Here is a 20,680-nt window from a genome sequence, read left to right as displayed (position 1 = left end):
TGATCAGTAAAAGTGTAGACACGACAGAAAAAGTTGAAACACTGTGATAAGATAATGATGGCTGTAAAAAGGTATAAAATACAGATGGGATGAATGTGATCATTTCATGGTGCTGTCAGTTTCAGTGTCCTATAATTGTTCAGTTTTAACATGAATGTTCAATCTATTAGTCTGTTTCCCCACTGTGCATTTCTTCCTTACGTCATCTTTAATAACTTTAGTCACTTTATCATCTTTCATTTGATGGGATCAATCAAGAAGTATCATGAGGTAGTGACTCTGGTTGGTCAGACTAGCAGGGAAATGCATTAAGTCCTTGCATGTTTTAATAAAATTATCAATACATGGAGCTAGCCTGTCAATAGTCCCATCATAGCAGAAAGCATTATGACATATTGTAATGCTGATGGTTTGTCCCACTTCTAGGCATCAAGCGCAATAGTAGTTCTGGCCAGCTTTACCCTGTACGATCCAACAAATGCATTTTTATTTCATTTGCTCAAAGAAAGTGGTGCTGATGGTCTTCAGACTTCTTGATATGTTCCTGTCAAGCTTAAAGTTGCATTTTTTTTTCTTTTTGCTGTTTTGTATGTTCTTTTTGAACGCAGTCTGTAAAAGCTGACCTCATCCAACGTTCCTCGTCATCACCGACACACCAGTATTCATAGATAATTCAGTGACTCAGTAATGCTTTTCACTGTCTTTTCAAAGCGAGATTTTGTAAACAGTGAATTGAGGACTTTGTCACTGGTAATATGTCTTTTCCTGTACCTGTAACAGCTGCTGAGCTTTATGAATTTACACATACTACTTTATTTGTTCAGTGATTTCTTACTCATGTTGCTTTGAACCCAGCTCAGTCTGAGAAAACTGTGCAGTTCTTGGATAAACTTTTCCTTGCATTGATGGTGTCCTATATTTTCAAATTTCAAACAGCCTGACTTTAATTTTATTTACAAATAAGAATAAACACACTGCACTTACATGAATACAACTATTGTACGGTGATGTATATGTTGCACATTTTAGTATTGATCTGCGCTCAGCTTTGAGTATTGCTTCCTCTGTCACTCGAAGAGTGAGGTGGTGACAAAACTCGGACTGTCCTTCAGTTCCATATATATTTTCAGATATTTCAAAAGCAAGCAATGCAACTTGTTTATTTTGACACATACCAGTAAATTCTTTGTAGGAACACACAACTGTCTTTTCTGTAGACTGAAGAGCGGGGTTTTTTTTAATTTTTTTTTAAAGGCTTCAGGTACATTAATGCGGTGTGGCATTTGTGCTCAGTGGATTGGATTTTCTTTTCTTGTTCACATTGGCTTTGTTGGAAGTAAGAACACTAGTAGCACTCAAGGCTGTTCTGCCCATCCATCTGCATTTGAGCATCCACTGCTGTGTGATCTGAAGCCAAGTACAATCACTCCCACATTTTTCCTTGTCTGCTGCTGAGCAGCATCAGTGCATCTCAACGAGCGAATGTCTAACAACAGTTATTTTAATTCAGAGAAAACAAAGCAACATGTATAACACAGACATGTTCCCTCCTGATGAGCATTTTGCCTAACTGTCTGAAGACAGTAGAAAACAATCACTAAATGTTTATCAGTTTATCATCTGGGTTAATGCTCACATATATTTTTGTGTCTGTCTTTGCAGAATGTCAAAGCCTTCTCCTCCTCAGACAGCCTAGCGAAGGTCCAGGAGGTAGCAAGCTGGCTTTTGGAAATGAACCAGGAACTGCTGTCGGGGGGCAGCAGCAGCAGCGGCGGGCGGAGTCGGGGGCCTGGGGGCCCGGCAGTGCGAGGTAACGCCTCCTCCACGGCTCGGGCACCCCAGCAGGCGGCAGAGGAGGGCGATGAGGATGAACACATGAACCGGGTGGTTGAGGAGGAAGAGCAGCTGCCGCAGAGGGTGAGGCAAACTGACATTTAAGAAATTTGTGATTTGAAAGTTGATTACAGAGAAAATGTCTGTGGAAATATGAATTTGCGTAAGAAGACTTAAGTTATGTAACCTAAACATCGAAGTTGGCATTAGATTCAGTTTTGTGACCAGGCAAGAGTCTCTGTGCAAGATCACATGCAACAGATTGTTTCTCACAAGATCATTCCTCACTGATATTGTATTTTGTTTTTCTGGCTCTTCACAGCCCGAGGCGTCGCAGGTTGATGGCGAGCGAGAACAACCATGGGCGCCGAGCGAGTCCGGAGCCAGCGACGGCCCTCGGGAGGATGGGGAAGGGGAGGAAGACGAAGAGGGCCTGCCAAACGGCGTGAATGGAGGTGAGAAAGGAGCCCGATGGATGTGGGGGGCAGAGCAGCGGCGACTGCGAGGGCAGCCGCTTGCTGCTGAAGAGGAGGAAGAGGAGGAGAACAACAATAGCAGCACCCACCAAGAGGAGGAGGAGGCAGAGGAGAGGACAGAGGGAGGGGAGGAGCAGGGGAGGGAAGAGGAGGAGCGGGAAGAGGGTGAGGAGGAGGAAGAGGAGGATGAGGATGAGGAAGAGATGGACCAAGACAGTGATGACTTTGAACATTCAGCGGAGAGCGGGAGGGAGGAGGAAGAGGAGGAAGGCTCTCTCTCTCTCAGGAACAGTGTGTCTGCCCCCAATAATAACGAGGACTCGGGATGTACACGCCAAAGCTCTTCCAACAAAAAGGTAAGCAAAGCTATTTGTATTGAACAGTTTACACTGGAACTACTTTCCAGTGACGAAAGTAGTACCAGTGTAAACTGTTTAAATGTGTGCAGGATATTTTTTGGTGCTGTGAGCATCACCCTTAAGGATTTTGCTGCAACTCCAGAAAAACTTATTGTTTATATCATTTATACATCTCTGTGTGGAACTGTTGAATGTGTTGCACTTGCGCCTACGTGGTCCATATTTAAGATTGTAGCACCCTCTTGTGGAAAACGCTTGTTATTGCAGGAGCTGAACCATCTGCTTGGAAATAATTGGATACTGGAACTGCATTATATATTTGGTAGGACAAGTAAACGTTGTTGAAAAATTATAAAGATGAACCTGAATGGCTGAGTAGATGAAAAGTATAAAAGCATTGTTTTAAGTAAGTGCTGAAATTGCATTTGTTAATGGCAGTTTTGGCTCAAGACTGAGGAAATTCAGTAAAGTTTCTATGAGTTGATTCAGAAGAGAATACAGCTGGGATTTGGGTTTAAATCTGTTCATGGTCTGATGTGTCTGGAAGACTTGAAGGCACGTTTTCCCCGTACTCATAAGTATACCAGATAGCCCCACCTTTTGCTATAGCATAGACCAGGGGTGTCAAACATAAGGTAAACACACAAACATAGTTTGTTTCACCGGCCCAGCCCACATAAGGTCAGGTATGTGGCCCATGACATAAACTTTGACATCCCCGACAGTAGAGTGGACCCTCCTTGCCACTCGGTGCTGGCTGGAGTAATGATAGAGTGCTAAGAGTTTTCCTTATAGTGACTGCTCACTCATATCAATTGCTGAACTTTTATGAAAATCCTGACACGTCAGTACCTTCAGGTGCAAATTAAAGGTTACTGCGAAGAATACGGCTTTGTGGCTCTCAGACATTGTCACCCTGTTGGAAGTCGTTTCTTCGAGGGTGGCAGAGCTCACCATATATTTGGAAGTGATGTGAATCTTCAGTGTTCAAATCAACTGAACACTTGAGCGAGATCATGTGGCGACATGCTCGTCACCACAGCTCATAACGAATTTAGTTTCCAGCTACTCCGCGCTTGCAAGTTTGAGTGACAAGTCCTGCCTTGAACTGCATGATTACAATCAATGTAAAGGTGGCTGCTAATGCTTGTGAAGCTTGTTGTGACTTGAGGAAACTGCTCTTTTTAAACAGTTCTTCTCCACATATTTCAGGAGAGTCTTCGCATCAAAGTCGCTGATTCTTTCTGTTGTGACTTAGATAAAATGCTCATACTGGAGATGCGTATTTACTAGTACACTAGTCTTTGCTTGATGCAGTTTGATACTTGCACTTTACTGAGACTTTTCATGGTATTTTTTTTCTCCCCTGTGTCACACATGCATACTAATTTTGTCATGACAGGTTAATCCTGAGCATAAATATTAAAAGGAAGTACCATTTTCTTTCTCCGCTTAGCTCTACTCCAGGAACATTTTGTACTGGCTTTTGCAGTAAAATAATAACTGCGTACTACACACGCCCACAGCCTGCTCCCGGAGACAGTATTTCATTCATATGTGCAATATCCAGGCGCTGTTTTAGGAGCTGGTAAAAGCACCTTCATGCCTCACTGATTGATGTCTGACATGATGTGTAATGATTGTAGCTGGAAGCGAGGCAGCGCTTGATGTTCTAAAACTAATTCAAAAGGCTCTGATGCACCAGTGCTTCAACAGTAACGCTGGTGTCTTGTTTCAGTGATGAGTGTTTCAGTGTGGCCTTCACAGCACCTATATTTAAAAGCCAGAAATCGAGCTGGTTGGGAAGTTTTCGAGAGGCTCAGCGTGACAATCATATTTTTGTTTAGCAATTTGGATGGAACGAGCAAAGTAGTAAATCTGTGGCTGACAACTTTTGGTACCGAAGGCTTAATAAGAGGTTGGATAAGTGTTTAGGTCTCCATCCAAATGTCATTGTTTAACAGTCTCTGTACATGGCAGATACTAACAATATATTTAAATTTTGAGCATCTTAATCCAATATTTGTCTAGTTTTTAGTCCCGTTTTGGCAGACATCCTGAGACTTGGCCACTTATTTTAGGCATTATCTAATTTAACTTTAATATCACTGGGTCATGAAAATACATATCCCCCCACACCGGAAATTAAACTTCTACCACAAATCTCCCTTATGTTTATTTTAACTTTGACTTATAATTTTCATTGGCTGTCCAATGTTTGATACTATTTGGTCAGAATATTCCTTTCTTTTTTAATATACTCTTGGAGCAATGTGGAGGACTTAAGAGGAAAACTCATCTCAGCAGTGACTGAAGTTATGGATTTTTCAATAGCTCTGCAGTCTTTGCTGTTTTGCTCTCTAAAATCTCTTTGAGCAATACATTCAAGAAGTTTTAGTATAGGTGTTTAAGAGCATGTGGCATTGTTTCCTGTGTGTCATACCAGAGAGTCGGTGTAGTGTGAGGTTTAGTGTCAGAGGCTTTGATGCTGATATTGTCCTTGCTTATATTATCTTAAATATAGCCATTAGCCTGAATTTGCTCCTCCTGTGCCTCTCACCATCTGACACAGCTGTCAGATATGTTTTTCAGGGTCTCAGTCAGTGTAGTGGGCCAGCTGGCTTTGATGTTGATGAACACATTTATTTCAGCTGTGGATGCTGTATGCTTGGAATTAGGAGGTGGTGCAGGAGGACTGCTTTGACATTTATCATTAGTTCAAGTGAGAAAGTGACGCTCAGAAGAAGAAGCTTGTGTAAGTCATTCATCACCGTCACACATGTATTGTTACTGAGCTGAATTTAGTTTTATTTGATACCCGAGGAGCAACCACCCCCCACCCCCCAAAAAACCTTGAAAACTTAATTTCAGAACTCTGTGGATACAATATTAAAAAACTGATGTGATCAGAGGAGTAAAATAGAAACACGTCATAATATATGTGGTAAAATAACAAAGGTGGGTAGGAGGAACAAAGATGTAAATGCAGAACACAAAGAAAGGAGCTCGGTTGTAAAAATAACCACATTAGCTTAGGTTTGAAAGCAGAGCGACTGTGATACAGGGATACAACTGGTTCTGGTGCTTTAAGACTGTTCCTACCAGTCCAATCACCTTTGTTTCGCACTGAGCACATTGTGAAAAAGCTACACGAAATTGTGAATTTTTCAGATGTGAACTTGTTGTGTAATGTAAATGCTCATTGCCCGTGTTGCGATTCTGCAGAAAATTTCTTTTGCTTTCCTGGGCATGGGTCGCAGGGGCAGGCAACAGGCTAAGCAAGGATACCCAGACCTCCTACCTCCTCCAGCTTATCCAGGGAACATAGAGGCATTCCCAGAGATGTAATCTCTCCAGCATATCCTGGGTCTGCAGTGGGATATGCCCTAAACACCTTACCCAGGAGCCATTCTTGCTTTCTTTTATTGTGCAGTAGCAGCAGTACTACTCTATGCCCGGATGGCTGAGCTCCTCACCCTGTCTCTTGAGGGAGAAGGCAGCAACCCTTTAGAGCAGGGGTGGGGGAACTACAGGCCTCAAGGGCCAGTGTCCTGCAGGTTTTAGATGCGTCTTTGATCCAACACAGCTGATTTAAATGGCTAAATAAGCTCCTTGAAGCTCCTAGCTCCTATGAGCTAATCATTTAATTCAGGTGTGTTGACCCAGGGTGATATCTAAAACATGCAGGACACTGGTCTTTGAGGCCTGGACTTACCCACCCCTGCTTTAGAGAAAGCTCATTTCCTCCTCCACTTGTATCGACCTCGTTCTTTTAGACACTGACAAAAGAAGTCAGGACCATAGGTGAGGATAGGGACGTAGATTGACTAGTAAATCTAGAGCTTCACTTTTATACTTGGCTTTGTTTACGGCAGTAGACTGATGCAGCGTCACTACAGCCCCAGCCCCAGCCCCAGCCCATTTGTCTCCTGCTCCCATCAATTGTGATGATGCTCAAACATAAAGCGATGATGAACTAAACTACAATAGGAAGACTGAGATTCTGGAGAGTTAGCAGTGGAGGAAGTTAGCAGCAGGTGGTTTCATGGTTTGATCCTGCACTTACATGCACACTAAGTTAACTGGTGATTGGCATTAGTTGTAAACATGAGCACAATTTTGAGCCATGTGGGTAAGCTGTAAACCTTTAAATATGAAGAAAGAGGATGGATAGCAGTTGAGTAGTCGGTAGACAAAAGGCATTGGAGCTTGACTTGAACTTTTAATCTCTATGGGTACTGCAGCTAATGTACACGTTACCCTAATAGTCACCAAAGTTAGGATATAAAGACCAAATCTACCAGATGCTTTTTAGGTGTTCATTTCTCCATCTCTCTGCTGTAGAGCCGGCAAACACAAAGTGATACTATCTCTCATCAACTGCCTCACTGCTTCACTCCTTTCTGAGTTAGTCTCCAAAAATTCGAGAGCTGCAGGTGCACCTACGAGCAAAAATGTTTCCTTCCGTGTCAGTCTTCACACCCACGCTTTTTGAAGTTGATCACATCAAGTTACCATGGTGACTTTGTGCTGATGCACTACTCAGCCCCCTCATTGCTGCTTGAGCTATATTTGAATTTATTCTCTTATTTAAAGTGACTAGCAGCCCGTCCGTGTCTATTTACTGAGTCATTCATTCTTAAAATAATTCAGGTTGGTTTTAAAGACTCCATGAAGACAAATGTTTCACTTGAAATATAAATCTGCTAATTTAGACTATTTACAAACTACAGGAGAGTATATATTTGCAATCTGTGACGTTCGTTCATTTAAAGCTTAGAATTATTTTACCACGTTGGAGAACCAGAGTTAATGTGCTTGATTGGAGCTTGAGAACCTGATATTACATGACAGCATGGTTTGTTACTGTAGTTCAGATAGAAAATGTGCAGTTCTGATGTGCATTTTGACTGCTTGAGGATACATGTGTGTCAACAGTGGAAGATCAGCACGTGTGCTAAAGTTTGCAAACTTAAAAATCTATAATATATATATAGATGTAGGAAAGTTCAAGCAGCTCTGTAAAATTCTAAACTTGAAAAATATTCAGCACTCTGCATGTCCCGGCATGTCCTGTGTGCACAGATTGTGTTCCCGGGTTCCAGGTGCCGTAGGCTCAAGTCGCCCAAATGAGAATCTTCACCCTCTCCTCTTACTCAACACTCCCATCTTGTGATCTTGTGCGAACGAGGTGAGACTTCGGGTCATGCTCATCAGTTGACCTTCTAAATACATTAAGAGCCTTATGAATCTATATACAGGCTGTGCATTAAGATTCCTGAAGGTCTAAAGAGCAAAGATGGTCTGGATTCAACTGAAAACGTAACTCAGATTTACATTTTAAACACACTCCTTCCTGTTCAAAGGTATGTGAACTAAAATGGCATGCAGAACATATGTTCATGTATTAAATAACTTAAATGAATATATGGTGTTGGGGTAACATGATCCCGCTTGGCTGTAGCAGGTGTATCTCAGTACAATGTCTCATATAAATTAGTCGATGGGAAGGCGGTTTATAAAAATAAATGTTTAAGGATATTTTAATTTGGCACTACAGGTTTATTACAATAGTTTTTACAGGTAGTTTATGTCAAGGTGCAAATAAAAATGGATTATGTTTTACTGTTTCCTTTCTCTACAGAATGATCTATTATATCTACTACTGTAACTCTTGAATTTGAAAGCCTTTGATGCAAATCAGCATCACAAAAACAAACATTAAATGTTTTACGGTATTTTAAGAGTACAATTCAAATGGTAACGCGCATCGCCAAAATCTGAAAGCAAAATCCAGTTAAATTGCATCTTAATTGCACTTTTAAAACAGTTTTTAAATAAGCAGGAACATAATATACCCATTTTGTTCTCACTACAGTACACTGCTGCCTGTCTATCTTAGAATTAATTTTAATATATCACTCATGAATAAGGCATTATGTGATCTTACAGGATTAGATGTCTCATAATGACTCATCAGAGACCTTTGGTGGCAAGTGGATTTGCAGAGCCATAAGGCAAAACAGGAAGGTGCGATAAGGGGAGAGGGTACCTCCACTGTGATAGAATAAAGTATTGAATTATTTGGATTCAAAGAAGATGGAAATAAACTGTCAGTGCTGTTATGTGCAGGTCCGTTAAATAATTTTGCCTTAAAAAAAAAAAAAAAAAGTAGGGGGGGAAGAAAAAAGAAACTACTGTACGTTATCCCGACCACAGTCCAGCTGTCTGGGTAATAAGTTTGATGAAATCTGCATAAATTTACATCTGAGGATAAAGGTGGGTGGGGAACTTGTTTGAAAATCTGAGAAGCTATCAGAAGAAAAACAGGAATAATATCTGAGCTACAATGGATGATATAGAGATTAATCAAAGTCGAGCAAACTCTTTCAGAAACCCCATAATTGGATTTTCTTTATCTTTGTGAGTAATTAGAAAAGGACATGTTAGGAGCTGCTTCTGCTCATGACTTTGGTGGCATTGACTCCAGTCAGGTTGAAATATTTCTCACGGTATCCCCATTTCCATAAGAACGTATTTAAATCTGTATTTATGAATAACACGATGACGAATGCTTAAATTCATAATGTGCATTAAACTGCAGTCGGCTCTGTACACAACCAAGTTTTTATATTGTTTTAGATGGAATGACTAAACTTGGACATAATTTATAACCACACACACACACACACACACACACACACACACACACACACACACACACACCTATTCGCTGCCACCAATTAAATATATTTCCAAAGAGAAGGCAGATGTAGGTGGCATCTCCCACACACTGGCCTTATCACACAGGCAGGAATGAGCCACAAAGGACCAGTGTTCTCAGCCTCCCACATGAAAGCAACTAGTTTGAGTCATTACTGATATATATATTGATGATGGTTTACTTTCACAGAGGCCCTCATTATAAACTAATACACCTCCACTAGCCTGCTGAATTGTTCTTTGTGTGTGTGTGTGTGTGTGTGTGTGTGTGTGTGTGTGTGGCTACACAAATAACACATAACTCTATTTCAAAAATAGTTTAGTTTGGCTAATTAAGGTAGTTAACTCCTGCTTTGATAATTAACCAATTCTCACGCTGCACCTTTCTGAAGCATTCCTGCCATTCATTACAGCCACCTTCAGCTGATTTCTTGTTTTGGGGTTACTCTGCATATAACTTCCAGGTTTGTCATAATTCTCATTTTCTTCATGCAGATCTTTTTGCGAGCTGGACTTCTGTTTTGTTTTTGGGTTTTTTGTTTTTCTGTTTTTTAACCTGGGCTTTCTTGAGCCCCTATTTGAACATACCCAAACCTACCACAGCAAGTCACTGTTTCAGCAACACAAAACTCTCAGTTGCTTCCCATTAACTAACACTTGCATTCTTGCAGCTCAATAAGAGAATTTAACTTTCATTTTTATTCACCCCTCTCTTATTGAGGGGTGTTTATACGGTTTATCCCATAGTCAAGGGTATTCCTGAAAGTTCAAGTAACAAAACAAATTTTAAGTAACCAGCTCAGCTTAAATATATATAATGCTGTGTAGCTCAATAAAATAAAAAAACAATGAAAATCTGAAATTAGTAATGGAAATTTTTAATAAATGACAAAATAAAATAATCAAAAATCAAGAAAGGAAAAGCAGAATATGAAGTGGCTTACTCAGTGCAGTAAGAACAGCATAGCAAATATCAGATGATGTATAGTATAGTGTACTGATGTACTAGTGTACTGCAGGGTTGAAACAAGCACCTACAAAACCCAGTTCTTAGTTGAAGATCATGTAAGCAGTGTGTTGTATCACAAACGAATTTAAATGTAGCTTTTTCAGTGCAGCATAGTTGTCCCAGACCTTGACACCAGAGGGAGGCAGTGGTGTGAGGGGTCATGTTCATACACAATCCATGACCCATAGGTGGTGGTTGGCTTTCGACGGCTCAGCTCAGATTGCCGATGCAGAGGAGCAGAAAGAGTGATGTAGTCCCCTCTCCAGAAACTTTCACTTTAATCATTTATATGTACCATGGAGGCGTTTAAAGATAATAGCAGAGTGCTGCCTTTATCCACTTCATTATATATTATAGTTTTGGAATACCTTGATATTATTATCGTTTAACTAATTTCAGGCTGATGGGTTTTCTGTCATTATCACACAGTATAAATATATTTCAACTATATTTCATCTGAGTCTGTAGAGATTTACTTTTCACAATCACCTCAAGTTCTCCAAAACTGCTGTGATGGGCTATGAAGGTAGTTTGGCAGCATTTAAGCAGAATTTATGCTCGGCCCGAACCAGTTTAATAGCCGGACCAATGAGTACTACTCATGAATCTGAAGGGGTTCCTCGGACCATGTCATTGCTTGGCTCCTTTTCCAGGAGCAGTTGAAAATAAAGAAAATAATGACCTGGCACTCCCACTCTTTGCCCCTCACACACAACCCGCGTTTTTATCCTGTCACATCAGTCACTTTGAAAAGCTGGGAGTGACCCGTGTAATGATGAGTTACTCAAAGCCAAACATTCTTGGCCTTTGGCCTCCAGTAGTCTTTTCAGGGATGGCAACCCCTCTGACCCATTAGTAACAGTGAGGCAAAGTAATTAAAAAAAAAAAAAAGAGAGAGATAAATGTATCTATTAGAATGCTATGAGGTTTCTTTTAATTGTTCCTGTTTGGCTAACTCTTGATTATTTTTAAGCTTGTGGGATGCATGTTCCTGTCTATTGTGAGATAGATTTGTGCCAGGGATATTTTTTGCCCTTTTATGATGGTGCATAACCTCAGGCCACTTTCCACCCCATAGCAAACTGTGGGAACTTAAAATGCATTTTTCACTGGAAGGATAATCTTTAGATTTCTTGGTCATAGACAAAGCAAATTGATATTTATTGATAACGTTCAGGGTTTGTGGATTATGTGAAATTGTTCTATAATGAAAGAAGAACAAGCAAAAAAACAACACCTGCATGACTTGCAGTTTAACAACTTACTTTGGGGTGATCATGTTGTAGCAGACTGGAATAGCGTGTCTTTCACATAGCTTGTTGACCTAAGATTAGTCTGAAAGCTCAAGTAACCTCCACAAGGCCTGAACCATATCAGAAAAAAGCGGCCGCTCACTGGTGCCTCACTGGTTAGGACACATTGGATGTGGACTAATAGTAGTGGTTATTTTCTCTATGGGAAAACTAAATGGTCCCGTTCATCGTTTCAGATAAGTGGAGGAATGGGGCATCCATCTTTTCAGAGTAGTCAATAGTCATCAGACAACTTTATTTTGTGCATATGTGTAAGGCGACACTCTGTATCTCTTGTCTCAGAGGATTGGTGTGCCCGTGGCTTGGCACACCAAGCTGAACTTGGATGCCTTGTGCCAACAAACAATTGACTGAGCTTTTAACAGGCAACATTAGTTGTTTTGGAGTATAGCAGATTTTAACTTTTTTTTTTTTTTTTTTTTTTAACATTTGTATTTTGTTGTTTATTTTACATCACATTTCCTCAATTTGAGTATTCACCTAGTCTCTCTTTGACTTTTGAGGACCACATAAAAAACAAATCTTTGTTTCTCTGCACGGGCTGCAACCTGCATAACTGAAGAGACTCTGCAGATTTGCAGATTTTATTGGGATTTGTCTCCATTTGCAGTCTACTGGTACTTTCAGTTGTTGACGTGTTGGAGGTTGTCATTCATCTGCCTTGTTAGCCATTATACTTTTCGCTGAAAACCAGCTGTTCCGAAGAGCTTAGACAATTTCCTTTTTCCACTGTGATGATCCATCCTCTGGACAGGACCTCTTGATTGGAAACTTGTCGCAATCATCTGATGATCATGATCAGCCTGAGTGATTGTTAGTGGAAGACCTCAGTCCTCTAGGCTTGCCCAGATCTCACTGTCAGAGGTGTATAGGAAGCACCACAGCTTTATAGAGTGCTTGCTTTGTTTTTCTTGATGTCCAGACCTTCTCCAACATCTATTTGGCTGTAGCTCCAGAGCTGACGCCACCTAGAAATGCAAGTTTGTGTTGGATGACCATGGTTTTTGGTTGACAACAGGCACCATTTCTTGCATCAAGTGTTTAGGGAGTGAGTGACAGGCTGGAGGATGATGCACCAACTGGAGGGTGGTGGTCGGTCTTATTCCTGGGGTTCCTAGTCGTGATCAGTTGACCTATAGAAAAAAAATAGCGAGTGGAGACATTTTTTAAGTATTCGAGATATGGACATTACTTTTATTTTTAATGCATGAAAGGACGAGCATCTCACCTTGCAGTTGCTATGGTAGCGAGAAGTGTAGTGAATTACTTTCTTTGGTAAGTAATTGATTAACATACCCCATTACTTTCAGGAAAAGTAATCAGTAATAATCAACTTTTAAATTTTTTATTTATTTTTTTTATGTGTGGTCGCCATTGTTAGTCCAGCAGGTTCAGTTGCCAACTTGTTCCAACTGTGCTAAACATACTGTTAAAAGCCATGGGTGTTGGTCTGCCTACAACACTCAATGGTGTCCAGCGGCTGACTGTCAGAGTGGTGTGTCGGGGTCCTCGGCGTACTGTCGGATGCTCAGGCCCTGTAATCCTCCTCAAACAATAGTGGATGTGAGAATAGAAGGGAGGTTAAGCCCTGTAGGTCTTTTGTTACCATGTGCTCGGGCATTTAAATGCACAGAGGGATAGTTGTGTTTTGCCACTCACTCGAACTGGAGATTCATTTGTATTCGCTACCAATTATAAAAGGTTTTTTCTGCTGCATATTAATTTTCTTTTTTGTAAGTTGGCATAAAAGCGTACGTAGAGAATGTACATATCCATTTTCTCTGCCCCTTCTCTCGTTCTGCCATTTGGACCTTCACATCACTATTCCTTTACATCTCTGACACTGTGTTCGTGTGGTGCACGGTTTAATTAAAAACCATCGCATCCTGCTGCTGCTTCCCTTTCATAGCTTCATGTGAAAACACATGCACTAGACTTCAAAGTGCATCCCTCACTGATTAAGTGAATTCTTGTTTAAATGCATGTGTCACACATACTGACGTTGGACAGCTGTGTCGCTTCCTGAAATATCCTCAGCCTCTTTGCTGACAAAGTTACTGACATTCCCTAACATCGCGGTTCAGGGATGAACCAGAGAAGGTTGGTGTAAAACAAATCCTTCCTTCCACAGGCATGTTGACATCTGATTCCAATAAAGAGATCTGTTTTTTTGTCGTATGCTGACAATTTTCATGTGTTCAAGTTAAATGGGCTAAATGATGATGTAGGCCACAGAGGTGGGAGGACCAGGAGGGGCTCAGAGAATGACTGCAATGAGGAAGTTCCCTGGATACACGTGCTGCAACAGACGACTCTTGGTACACATTCCACCACAGAGGGGTCATGAGAGCAGATTCCACGGTGCCTGTCTGAGGGGGGAGAGGCTGCTGGGTCCATCCTCTTTTGAGGCCCCGACAGCAGCTGCTCTGCCTGGCTTGGGCGCAACAGTGACCTCACACCCCGGAGATATTTTAAAGGGTGCCAGTCAGCACGGGAATGAGCTCTGAGTAGGTAGGAGCTCGACAAGTGCAGTTTTAACACATCTGCTGCACAATGTTCGAGAGATCCGAAGGAAATCCAACAGTGGTGTAAGAAAAAGTATCTACTTGCAAGTTGGTCGGTTTTCAGAGCCCCTTAGTGGGAAATGATCCGTTAGACAGCTCTTTCTTTCCTTTTCTGTTTCTTGTTTCTTGCAATGCTGCGGCATTGCCCTATTCCCCGTTTCTCGTCATCCGGCGCTCAGAGAAAGATGCCGAATGTTTCCTGTAACAAAGACAAGACTCTACACGTCCCGCCAGAGAGCCAGGCACTCAACCCGGCTGATTCTAAAGACATCGCCACGGAATCATTACCTCCTCAGAAATTACTCAAGATATTCAGCATCAACATCATTGCTCAGGGTTTGCCTTTCTATCGTAGACGGGTGAGTGTTGTACAAATTCAGCCAGTCACAGAGTTTGGGTTTGGTTTAACTGCCGATCCTGAAATGCCAGAGGTCATCGAACACCCTTACCCCTTTTCACCTTGGTTGCTGTTGCTTTTATAGCTGCCTGTTTATAGAAAACGGCAAATCAAAAAAATTAAGCTGCTGTGTTGCTTTCGTTCGTTACTACTCTAGTAATAGCTTGCATTGACAGGGTTATAACCAAGTAAATGTTTGAATGTTTAATGTTTGTTTAACGAATGTTTTTCTGACAAATTTTAGACGTAAGCGACTTGTTTTTGTTACATGCTACAGATAAATTAAAAATCTTGACCTAACCCCCACTCCTTTTTTCCCTTTTTTACATTTCTTCTTTCTTTTTCCACAGTACGTTGATTAATTGGTAGTGATATGACTAGTTAAAAATGGCAAACGCAAATACAAATTTGTCCTTTTGTCATCTCACTATGCACTGGTACAAGCTTCGCGTGCCCCAGCTCCACCCATGGCAGGGGACGGACACCAGCTTATAGCCTTAAAAAGGCCGTAAACTACGAGCCTATTTTTAGGGGAAGTTTTTGGATAAAGTATTGATTAAATGGAAAACCTTAAAACAGAAGTGTCTTCAGCTGTTGACTTATGATAGGCTATAGAGCAACTGATCCTGCCTTCTATGACATTTGTTTTGTTGGACTTTTTTCTTTTCTTTTTTGTTAATTGGCAAAAAACGTTTGCATTTGTTTGTTTTTTGTTTTTTTATTTTAATGTAGAAATCAGTATTGTTGGTTGAAGCCATAAAATTATGTTACTACTTAATTACGACATTAGTTAAGTTGCCTGTAATGGTAACAGTGCTCGTGTTGAAACTTTACTTTGACACATGTGCTCACTGGAATTGGTGTGATAATTTAATGTGATTGGAAATGAATGAAATCAGATTGCCAGAAATCAGCTTCCCAAATGAAAACAAAAAAACTTTAAGACCACCTTATTGTCAGATTAAATGCATAAAAGTACAATTCAAAGTCTTTAACACAGTTGAGGGTTGGTTTCGTTTTCACAATTTTGCAATGAAGCGACTAATACAGGCATTAACATAGTCATTTTATTTTGTCAAACTTTTTTTTTATTTTTTTAAATTGTCGGTAAGAAGGAATGTGTGGTTTGTTAGGTTTGTTTTGTTTTTTCTCTTAAAATGTTACTTAAAATCAACTTCATTAGCTGGAAAGCTTTCTTATTGTACTCAGCAACATTGTGCTCACGCTCCTGCTTCCATTTAAAGAATCTGATTTGGTGGGGAACTTAAATGTTACCTACTATAATATCTTAGAGCAGCGACAGCAGATGTTTTTATAGAGCCATAATTGTCCTGGTGACCTTTCGCCAATTATCTGGGTGCTGTGATTGGAGTTATAGATAGACTAGTCAAAAATGTCACCACTGGATCTGCCACAAAAGTCTGAAGAGGAGTCTGATGGTGAGGAGAGAGGTTGTGAAATATGGACTGAAATAGAAATGAGAATAGATGTGACAGTCACTGGGGAGGGTCGGCTTGTCCTTTTCTTCTTCTTGGGTTTTCTTCCAGAACAAAGCAAGCTGCTTTGTTGATTCAATTTTTGAAACGAAATGTCTGTTAAGATTTGTGCCTTTTATGTAATGGCCTGTATCATACGTTAAAAGGATAAACTGTGGTACGTCACAACAGGCAGTTTCTTCAGTTTAAACAGGAACAGGATGGGTAAATAAAGCAGTGTGTTCTAACAGAGTTCAAACCTTCATTGCACTTTGTTTTACAGCAAAGTGTTTTATTATCTCTAATTACTATGTATGAATATAGCCTGTAGTTTCCATGCTGACTAAAAATGTCAATACAATAAAACCCATTCTATGGTGAATGTAGTATAGTAGCAGCGTGTAAATTTTTTTTTTAAATAGCTCAGCAAATTAAATGGAACAAAATAAAATACAATAAAACTGCTAAAAAAAAGAATAAAGAAAAGTTGATTAGCCATTTTTCCAAATCTGAATTATATCTGCCACATCATCATTTATTTATTTGCAGTTTATTGCTTAAAATTGTATTATGCAGTTTTATTTAGGTTTTTCAGGAGAAACAAAATAACAAAGATGTAGAAGTCTGGAACTCGTGTATCAAATATGGTACACTTGGCTTTCAAGCATTAAGCAAGAAAACTGCAAAAATGATCTAAGAGGTAAAGTCAAAGGATAAAACTCTTCTATCTAGGGCTGTGCGATATGACCGAAATCTCATATCCCGATATTAAGACATCTATCGTCCAATAACGATATAACTCACAAGAATGTAACATTTTCTGTAAATTCTGTGAATCTCGGGCAGCTCAACTCGGGGAAGTGTTTCCAGCTGGGTGTCGCGTACCTGGAGTCGAGTGTTTTAACCGATGCTTGAAACGATACATTTTTAGACACAAGTTGTAACGGCCGCCGTTTTCTTTGTGAGTATTTATTACACTGCGTGCTGCGGGGAAAAGCCTGTTCTAACGTTTGAGTCTAAGGTTTATTTGTTAGCACCTGACGGCTCTTTTTTGCTTCTCATCCATGAACACTCTTCAAAATAAACTGAATCACGTGAAAGAGTATGCAAAGTCTCAACAGGATCTTGAACTTTATTGTGAAAGGTTAATGTGGAAACTAAACCAGCGGACATGCGATGGTTTTGCCGTTGTTGTTGCTAACGACAATGCATAAAAACAGGCGCTTGTCCATCTGTAGTGTGATTATATTAAAAATAAGACAAAGAGAGAACTTTAGGAAATGAATATAGCCACTACAGTGACCATCAAAACCATGAAAAAAATATTGCCCTAAACAGTTTATTTTACGACACCACAAAACAAACATTAGCGTAAAAAAATGAAACGATAGACGTTTTTATATTGTTATCCGATATATATTGTTATATCGAACAGCCCTACTTCCATCTTCATCACTGTTTATGCAGCAGACTCTTCCATGTTGTTTAATTTGGAGTAAGAACTAAATGGAAAGGTCCCACAAGACCGGTTCTTGCTTACACTGCCGCATGTAGAGCACATGCAACGTGGACTATGCTGCATATGTGACAGCTGTCAGTGAATGGCATAGCAGGGGTTTCTTATGGTCTCTGTGGTTTAGTATAACCTGGGAGTATGAACGCATTTTAAGCTTGGACTTTCTGCTTTCTATCTTTTTTTTTTTTCACTTTTACTAAGAGGTTATTTCTTGCATCTATATGTCTGCTGAGTATCTCAGAGGGTTGCACCCAGGCTCTAAACCTTCTCATACTCTGCTGATTAAAAATGAAACTACTTTTAGTTGCTCCCTTATTAAGAAGAGGTCTCCACAGCGGGTAGCTCCACATGTTGATTTTGTTTTTTTAAAACACCAGATGCCCTTTCTGACACACCCCAAAGGGTTTTGTCTCCTCCCGGGATCAAACCTGAGATCTTTCACTTGTGAGGCAAACATATAAACCACTAAACTTTGGAGCTACTGCTGTGCTGATTGAAATAGTCTTGAATTACTCCAGTATTAAAGTGACCAGGGGAATCCGCACTGCCATCTCCTCCAACAGCTTGATATCTATTCTGGCTGCCGGAAACACAGTCACGATATAGAACATTAACAGCAGGACATTTTAGTTGGGGTATTAATTTTCTCAGCCACCACACCCTGCACTGCAGGGCTGTTGAGTAAGGCAATCTATTCTTGCCCATAGCAGCTATGCTTGCATCAACGGCTATCAGCAAGAAGCATCTGTGGTTTGAGCAGGTGCTGCGGGCATGCTACAACTTTCTTTAGCAAGTTTCTCACACCTCAGTCTCCTGTAGGTTTGTCCATGAGTAAGTTCAATAGTGATACAGATCTATATATTGGCCTGCTTTAGACTGTTCATTAGGATTGTGAATTTTAATTACACCCGTGGTTAACTGGGCTGAGACTTTCCCAGTCAGATACAGTTGTTGGCATTTTAACTGCTCTCTTCTAGAAAAACTACAAACCTGCTACTGTTATGAAAACCTTTATGGTTGTTATGGCAGCAAAGATCTGATGCTTGTTTTTCAGGTTGTATCTCTACAGCCTTCTCTCCTAGTTCCCTTGGGCACTTTAAGATTATATGTGTCATCAGTTTTATGATGATGCATATAGTTTAGGAACATCGGGTGCGATTTGTAGTCATATTTTATATGTAGTCAAAGAATTGGTCATAATAAACAAGATTCTTCAATGTGTGTATTATGACTGCGGACATGCATAGAAGTAAACTCTCGCTTGACTAGTTGGTGATGGCATACATGCGCAGGTCGGTAAATCTGGTTTCCTGTCTATTTTTGAGAACATGTGCCTGGAGACACTGAAGCCGCGCTCACTTTCGATTCGAGTCGTGTGTCCCTGACCGGTACGTGACAACTAGGGTGACATGATATACACACCGGATCCTGCTCCTTGGAGGTCAGATGATTTGATGGAGGCTCAAGTGTTATTTGTCTTTGGTCAACTGTTTTCCGTTCTGAAAACCTTGATTTCACCTCAGTTTACTGCAGTGTTTTGACTGTGCTTGCTTATTTTTAGCAGAGGAGGACAGAACTTGGCTTCCCAATTAAATGTTTGACGGTACACACTAGATGCACTATTTACAAGACTGTGTAACAGGAGCAAAATGCAGTTCTCTGCTGCTTTATAATGAGAAATGGTCACAGCAAAAACACGGCTACAGCAACACTGAAATTGCCTGATTTAAAAATATGGGCTCTGTTAACAAGATCAGCAAGACCATTTAATTGATCTTTATTATGCACTGTCCACTTTAAGTAAGGTAAATTATTCTGAGTGCCCAGCGTATTTGGAATAATTTAATTTTAAACTATCTTTTTTCACCTTAAAAGTTCTACCAGACTTCTTCTTTGTTCAGCGGCACTCGTGTATCACCTTATCACTGCCTGCCCTCAAGCAACGGGTTAAGCATTTTAAATAAACTAAAGCCCTCCTGACAGCATCATTCAGTTCTACAAACGGCATCAGTCGGGCATCTTAACCATTTTCGTCCTGTTTGCAGATAGCCAAATACAGAATATTGTGTTTGACAGGATAAGAAGCTAATTAATCTTTTGAAGTTTGCATCCTTTATTTTTGTTCCTTCTTCTTTCCTTTCTATTACTGATGCAATGTGCTGTAACATAGTGGAGGGAGGTTGGCATGAAGCTCCAGAGAGAGCCCCCTCTTTGTTTAGTGTTGCTATTGAACTGGTTGATGAAAGTGCTCGAGCACTTGCAAACTTGCATGGATATGTACTTCATGGCATGTTAGGTATTTGAGTTTTTTGTTTGCATCTTACAGCAGTAACCCCGAAAAGCAGGAAAAAACTGAACTGTACATTTCTTCTAAAACCAAGGCTATGTTCAAGAGATCTTGTTTATTATGTTGACTTTGTCATTCTGCAACCAAAGATGCAAACAGTCTGGTCTTAGGTTTTCAGTTAAGTGCTGTTTAAAAAAAATAAAATAAAGCAAAACTAAATTTAGTTAATTAATTTGTTAATTTAGACTATTAACAATCTAAATTTAAATGGTCTGTTGTGCAGTAGCATGCATTTGCACATGTTACTGTTCTGTGTTAATGTCTAAAGTCTGCTTGCTGCACAGTTGTCAGACTTCTTTAAAACTTTTTTTAAACCTGAGTTCTCACATGAAGTTATAATTGAAAGTTGACTGATTTTTCTGCTCCAAATTTCAAGCGCTCTCTGCTGAACTAAGGTCCAAACCGCAGTGCATTGCAGGAGAGTGGATTCTATTGCCCTTTGCTGCAAATAACAGAGGGAAGGCATCTGCCATTGGCTATTCTGAGAAGGAGTCCCATTCCAGGGAGTATACAGATCCAGTCGGATAGCTACCCACTACTCACATCAGCCAAACACTTTTGTTTACCCGTGTGAAGCAGACTCAGCACTGCGGCAGAAAACGACCTATGTGGTTTGCTTGTGACTAAATTAAGTCTGCTTGGGCTTTTTTTAAATATTATGACTTTGT

General features: G+C 40.3%; 1 protein-coding gene across 7 annotated transcripts in view; it reads left to right on the top strand.

The window, feature by feature from the left end:
- Positions 1–20,680, top strand: part of fbxw7 (F-box and WD repeat domain containing 7) — a 128,667-nt gene that overhangs the window by 43,415 nt on the left and 64,572 nt on the right. For all 7 annotated transcript variants that reach the window (XM_085161687.1, XM_085161686.1, XM_085161682.1 and 4 more), the window contains 2 exons: positions 1,663–1,917; positions 2,156–2,665. In XM_085161687.1, the coding sequence (XP_085017813.1) occupies positions 1,732–1,917; positions 2,156–2,665 (696 nt within the window). In that variant the 5' untranslated portion in view covers positions 1,663–1,731. The remainder of the gene's footprint in view (positions 1–1,662; positions 1,918–2,155; positions 2,666–20,680) is intronic.

Source organism: Neolamprologus multifasciatus, chromosome 6, assembly GCF_963576455.1.
Source record: "Neolamprologus multifasciatus chromosome 6, fNeoMul1.2, whole genome shotgun sequence".
NCBI lineage: Eukaryota > Metazoa > Chordata > Actinopteri > Cichliformes > Cichlidae > Neolamprologus > Neolamprologus multifasciatus.
The sequence above is the reverse complement of the archived record's forward strand: the minus strand, read 5'-3'. Positions and strand labels throughout refer to the sequence as shown.